Below are 6,927 nucleotides of genomic sequence, written 5' to 3'. Positions count from 1 at the left end.
CAGCTGTAAAAAAAAAAAAAAAAAAAAGGAAACCTCAAAACAGAGCCTTAGATTCATTATTAAATTACATCTCATTCCCAGCATCTTTTCTTTGTAGGGGAAAAACCTAGGCCAGATGGAAATAGTCTGGAAAGGCACAGTTTTGCCCATAGGATGTGTTTTACTTGCTCGGTTGTTTTCTCCTAGAAAGTGCGGTTTATTTAATTCCCTGGAACAACAGTGGCAGGTGTGGTGTTCTCTGCCTCACTGCGCTGTCCTCAGGTCTTTTGTGAGCTCTTTATTCAGAGCTCTGTTGAATGACACAACCCAAGAAACAGATTCTTTCAGGACACACGCTGCAGGGAAGGACATTTTAGCTATTTCCTCTGGTGGGACCAATTCTCCCAATTGGATATCAAGGGGAAGCTTCGGAGGCATTCGCGTGAAGTAGTAGGCATTTCATCACCTCTGTTTCCATCCGGAGGAGTGATGAACGAGAGGGCAAGACCACTTGCCACAGGGAAGGTTCTGAAGCTTTTGGCTGATAGTGCACAGGTCTGTGGCTGGGGATGGTAAATATGACAAAAATATGTATATGATTTTTGAAACAACACCAAATTTCCCTAGAGAAACTTTATGGGCAAAAAAATATATACATTTATGTGACATATTTATGTTATTGAATAAATTTCTTGGTTCTTTCTGTAATTGTAAAAAGTTTAAAATAAGGCTGTATATCTAAAATTCAGATACAAAATCAAAAGCTACATGGGGTGGAGCTAAGATGGCTGGGAGCAGAGAGAACACATTTTTAGCCTGGTGCCTCCTCAATGATTTTTTGCTTTGCTTTATTTTAAAAGTAATTGTTGACTCGAATGGTAATTCTGTGAGGAACAGATTGTAGGGGACATAGTGTAAAAGCTAGATTGTGACCTATGCAGAGAAGACATCAAAGGGGTTTATTTTCCAGAAGTTAGTCTGGGACACAGGTGGGAGCAGAAAGAGGGAGCAGAAGCGGAGAGAAGGGAGAGGGAAAGAGGGAGCAGAAAATGTGGAAGGTGGAAGGGGAAAGGAGAATGCATAAGGGGAAGCCAGAGAGGAAGTCGGCAAAGAGGAGGTGGCGGGAAGGAAGGGTGGATGACTTAGAAAGGAAGGGAGAGAGGGACATGAGAGCAGGAAGGGGAAGAGGGAGGGCATCAGGGGATAGAACTGACATTTGCTTAGCATTCATTATAGGTCAGGCAATGTGGTTTCACATAAATTATTTCATTAAACCTTCACAAAATTCTGCAAGTTAGATTTCTTTTAATTCTCAATATTTAGATGAAGGAATTGAGGCTCAGAAATGTTAAATAACTTGTCTGAGGTCACAGAGCCAGGAAAAATGGTTGGAAGCTAATAATCATTTGTGGCCTCCCAAACTCTTGCTCCTTTCCCATCGTATTTACTTGGAGCACTTGCCTTTGGATACATTAAACGAAGCAGGCAAAGAAGAGCCTTTTGGAACAGCCTTTAATTCAGCGAGCACATGCACTGAGGCTTTATTTTCAGTGATGGTGGTGATCTAAGAAGGGCTACATTTGGAGCACTATATAGAATTCTGTAATAAAAGCAATGTCTTAAAAGGATGACCTTAGAAAATAAACTATACCCTTCATGAGAAGAAGCAGCCTCAGCAAGAACTATTTGGAGCAAGCAATTTCCTTTGGTCTGATACATCATAATCTTGGCATTAGCGGTCCATTCTGCACAGAGGCTACCCACAGTGGTTGTCATTCTCTAACCAAGTACTTGACTTTCTTCACATCCAGACAGGATTCATCCCGATCTGGGAAGAACTGACCAGTTTACAAGACTTCATAAGGCATTTTCACTTTTTTTCCCTTTTAGAATATCCAAATAAGACAAGAAAACAAAGAAGTACTACAACAAATCAAGAAGAACACATAGTAGGTACTCAACTACTATTAGTTGAAATAATAAATGCTTAAAGATTTCTTGGAGAAAATGACCAGTCATTTTCATTAAAAAATCGTTGGTGTATTAAGAACTGTATAGAAATAATTTTGTCCACAATTGTCAGTTTTAATTTGTTTGATTCTAGCTGGTCCACCTCCCACAGAACCAGCTCCTCATTATCTAAGGGATGATTACACTGCTTAGGGCAATGTTTCTAAAGTTTGTTTCCTGGAACATTCATATCAGAATCAGTTGGGACCCAGCCCAAACCTTAGCAGTTAGGGCCCTGAAATCTCTGTTTTATTAAGATCCCCTGTTATGGAGGTTAATCAGGCCTCTCCATTATACAGTTATAGACTTAGTTAGGGCTGTCTTTAACAGAATTTAGATGCCAGTCCACTTATGTATAAATTTCTGAGCTCTCAACCCTGTGCTATTATAGATTGCAGACCAATATATCCCAATGTTTAGTATATGTAAGTCACCCAGTGAGTTTATTAAATGGGATATTCTTAGGCCCCACCCAAAGGGACTAGGTTAAAGCCAGATTTTCTGCAGTTTAAACAAGTACCCCACGTGATTCTGCAAACACTGACTCCAGAGCCCTTCCGGAAAACAGCATTTCTATCAAATAGTTATTCAGCCTCTGAAAGGACACTTTGATAGTGATCTTACCAACTCTCAAAGCAATAAACTCCATTTGTAAGTAGCTTTAATTGCCAGAAACTTCTTCCTATGTTGAATTAAAATGAAGTCTTCTATAATTTGTCTGTCTGGTTCTCCTAATTAGAACTACACAGAAGCCTTTAGTCTCCAATATTATTTTTAAGAAAATATACTCAATCAAAAAAATAAGTGCTCTGTTCCCTTTGGATCCCTCCTTTGCTCCTTTAGCAGAGAGTGGGTGGGTGAGGAAAATGTAGGGATCCAAAAATGCATCCCTGATTAGAAGACAAGGGCCTCTGCGACTTGCATAGCAATAATGTTTAGAAAATCAAATATCTAGAAAAAACTTGGCATTCTCATTTCCTGAAATAATATCACAATATGCATAAACAAACAAAAAACCCAAAACATGTTATTCTGAGCTGCCCTGCATAGGGAGAGTCCCGTTTGTCAGAATGATGAAAGGCTAATAACCAATAAGGAGGGGCTGATTCAGATGGCGCAGGTGCCCTCCTGTAAGAAACTCATGGGAATCCTCACTTCTCCCAGGTGCTCGCTCATTCTCGTCCAGTTGCAGATGTACCCAGGGAAGGCAGCTGGCTTTTATGCCCGCAAAAGTCAGCTGTTAGGAGGAGATACAGGGAAGGTGACTGGCTGAAAAAAATGTAGGCAAGTTTCCAGGTATTTCACTGGACTCCCCCTAAATCCTCAGAGCTGAACCAATTTATCCTATTTGTATGCTTACTTAAAAAAAAAAACCAACAAATATTTTATTTTATTTTATTCGTGGATTTCAAAAGAAATTAATTACTAGTGAAGTTTTAAAAGGCAGCAAAAATGGACTTGGACATGAAGGGAGGCGTACCCAGCATGGCCATAGGGGTTTTGGGTCTATCATTTAAAACAATGTTATTGGGCAAGTTAAAAGATCTGTGTCCCAATTATTTGTTTACAAAATGGGGATAATAATAACAAGGAACTTTTAGCACTGTTTGATGATCATATGCAGAAACATAACGTGTTAATTCCTAAACATCTGTTGGTATACAGTCAGTACTCAAAAACGGAATGTCAGTCATTAGTAGCATCAGTAATAGTAGTACTAGTTTGCCAGAAGGATATTCGCCAACCAACCCCAATTAGTTCTTTTTTGAATGGTACTTCAAATGATGACATAGGTTAAGATAAGCAAAATGGGGAATACAAATGAATACATTAAATCTAGAATGGTGCCTTAGCCTCGATTTCTGCATTCACTTAGGTAGGGAAATTGAATTTTGGAAGTAGGAGAATAGAAGACATTGAGTCTTGAGTGACCTGCCCCAGAAACGTGTACTGTTTCTGTTTTTTTCTTAAAGAGGATTTCTTTTCTTTCTGCTACCCTAGCCATTTTTAGGGTGTAAGATTCACACATCAGAAGTCTTGCTTTGTTTAGGTGTTTTTGACACAATTCTCAGATTGTTTATTTTTTGTGGTGAGATATAAGAACAAGGGGACTCTAGAATGTGAATTCAATAGGTTTTCTAAGAACGTCTGGGATGATTAGGCCCTAAATGTTCTTAAACATAAAATAAAACTTAAATGAAGGCATTTAAATCCTAACCAAGCCAATATCTAAATTTGCTAGCTAGCTGAGATGCAGAGAGCATTTTGAGTTCTAGACCACCTCTAGCATCCTTACTGTGTTATCTCTGGGACTGGTTTTTTTTTTTTTTTTTTTTTCTTTTGCAAAATGAGAATGAAAACACCTGCTCCACAAAACTTACAACATTATTGAGAGCTTTAAAGAAAACGAATTAAAATGCTGACCCAATGTAAGCTGGAATCTCTCACGAGTCATACCTCAAAGTCTTGGCTCTGTTTTGTAATTTTTACTGGTCTACAACCTTTCCTGAAAAAAAAGAGCATAGGGGAAGGATATACCCAAGTTTTTCTCATTAATTTAAGCCCAAATGGCTCAATGTGGTTGTGGTCTCGTATTCCACAGACCACTTTTGAGTTCCTGAACACCTAAGTGTGATGTCTAGAGGAGGGACATTTATGCTGGCACAGTGGGGGCCACCTTATTCAGGTCGTTGATATGAATCAGCAGAAAGTAGGTGCAGCCCTCCATACTACCACGCCAGAGCTTGTGTACTTGACACTCAGTCCATGTTTTCATTTCGTTAATAAAATATGACCTCACTTTTCTTTTGTAATCCAGAAACGTGAGGGTACGTTTGTTGCAAACTGCATGCAGATGAAAGGGGAATTCCTTTTGAAACTACATCCTCTTAATAATAAATACTTTTTGATCTACTATACATAACATAGTGCATTTCTTGTTAAAATGGCAAGCTCTTTTTTTTTTTACCAAAATGAAAAGAAAACATTCGTTTCTTTATAAATATTTTAAATAGTTTAAATACATATTTCATACCAAGGATATAAAAATAGCCTCTCTTTTTTTGATAAATAAAGACATATTCATTTACATGGCAAATAACGTGCAATAACTAACCACTGGCCACCAGCTCTATTTGACTGATTGTCTAGGAGATGACATGCAGTGATAATTGTCCCTTTGCCTTCACAAAAAGAAAAATAGATCAGCAGGAGCTGTGCATTCCTGAGGCCGACAGTGCTACAGATATTGTTCAAGAATGACAAACAGGCACTCAGGAAAAACCTTTGCTGCACTTCACAAAAGCCACCTAGGACAAAACGAACCCACAAATTCTTTGTCTGGGACTTCTAGCTGCTCAGACCCTCAGGGTCTTTGGACTTTTACTGAAGTCTGTCAAACAGACCAGTAAGTTAATACCTGTACAGGAAAATGGTTCCATTATGTTTCTAGGATCTACAAAGTGTTTGCTACAGTATGGAGGTGGTTGTGCCTTCTCTTGGCTCCTCAGGCCCTCTTCTGCAGGACTCCCAACTTTGCCCAGTCTTCAAACCTGCCAGAGGCAAAAAGGGCAAATTAAAGCTGTCATGCAGTGGTGGTTTGAAACTGGCAGCTGCCTCACGTGCACTAATATCATACATTTATGGCTTTATTATCTTTTACTTCTGCTGTGCTTGTGACAACTTCCAAGGAAAAGTTCTCCAAGGGTTCAGTAGAGATTGATGCCATTCCTTCCCGGTCCCAAGATCCTGGCAAGTTTTCCAGACTGAAGGAACTCGTGGCGCCGTGACTGAAGCTGCCCTCCTCTGATCTGCTTGGGAGAACCAGGTGCAAAGATGCTTCTGAGGAGGAGCAGACAGAGGACGAAAGAGTGGCCGAAATGGACTGCAGAGGCGTCAGTGTAGTATCTGAATGTGGAGAGATGCACCTTAAAAACTGCAAATGACCTTCTTGGACAACCTGGTAGTGGGCAGGTGAAAAATCAAGGTTTGGAGAATGACAAAGTTCACTGTCTGCAGGATTTTGCTCATGAGTTCCAGTTCGTTGGGGGCTGCTCTCCACTGAGGAGCGATCCACACTCCAAATGTCAGAGGTGACTCTTCCGTGACAAAGTTGTGCTTGGGTATAAGCAGCTCCACCTCCTTGGAAGTGTAGGCAAGGTTGGTGTGTACTCCAGGTCATCCTGGTCTGTAAGCTGTCCCTGGAGGGGCACACAGAGGTGGTGTGCAGAGAGCAGAACTGTGATGGCTGCTGGGGTGACAGAACGTTTTCTAGAAGTTGCATCACATTCCTCATGTCTTTACCTAACTGGGAGACCTCCTGAGTCAATGATGTTACCTGTTTGGATACAGCAAAGCAAAAGGCAATCGTCAGAAGTGCATGGTAGTGATTTCAGAGCAGTGACACAGGGAAGTGAGATTTCTTAACAAGAAGGCCTGAAAGGCTGCTCTACCTCCAACTCCAGTCAAGTCCAAATTGTGAATGGGGAAGGTGGCCACCTGATCTAATGACACATAAACTGTCTGGCATTCTTAATCAGTTTTTCTGGGATTCCTGAATAAGATTATAGGTGTGGATCCATCATCTCTGGTATCCCTGAAATATAGACAGTACCTTTTGCTTCCTCTGAGTTAGTGGATACACAGAAATCATCCCAGACACCTCATGACAACATGGGGTGTGGGGTGTGGCATGTAAAGCACTCAGCACACTATCTGTCCAGAGTAGACACCTGGTGAATGATAGCTCTCACTTTTGTCATTTCGGGTTGAGATCTATGCATATTATAGGTCCACAGACCAACTGGCATTCTGGGATAATGAGGCTGTGAGCAATAACTCACTAGATCTTTGAGGGAGAGAGTCTGTAGGAAAAGGGAAAGCTGCAAAATAAGAGAAAAATAAAAAGGCCTGCGAGGTGGGTGAGTATAGATAAACACT

At 40.5% G+C, this 6,927-nt stretch overlaps 1 protein-coding gene across 2 annotated transcripts in view; it reads right to left on the bottom strand.

Moving 5' to 3' along the window:
- Positions 1 to 4,032: 4,032 nt before the first annotated feature.
- Positions 4,033 to 6,927, bottom strand: part of KCNH8 (potassium voltage-gated channel subfamily H member 8) — a 298,686-nt gene continuing 295,791 nt past the window's right edge. The window contains exon 16 of one of the 2 annotated variants that reach the window (XM_036219524.1): positions 4,033 to 6,325. In XM_036219524.1, coding sequence (XP_036075417.1) covers positions 5,621 to 6,325 — 705 coding nt within the window. In that variant the 3' untranslated portion in view covers positions 4,033 to 5,620. The remainder of the gene's footprint in view (positions 6,326 to 6,927) is intronic. The other variant, XM_036219525.1, reaches the window with a different exon arrangement.

This window comes from Rousettus aegyptiacus, unplaced genomic scaffold, assembly GCF_014176215.1.
Source record: "Rousettus aegyptiacus isolate mRouAeg1 unplaced genomic scaffold, mRouAeg1.p scaffold_m13_p_4, whole genome shotgun sequence".
NCBI lineage: Eukaryota > Metazoa > Chordata > Mammalia > Chiroptera > Pteropodidae > Rousettus > Rousettus aegyptiacus.
This window is presented reverse-complemented; position numbering and strand designations above follow the sequence as displayed.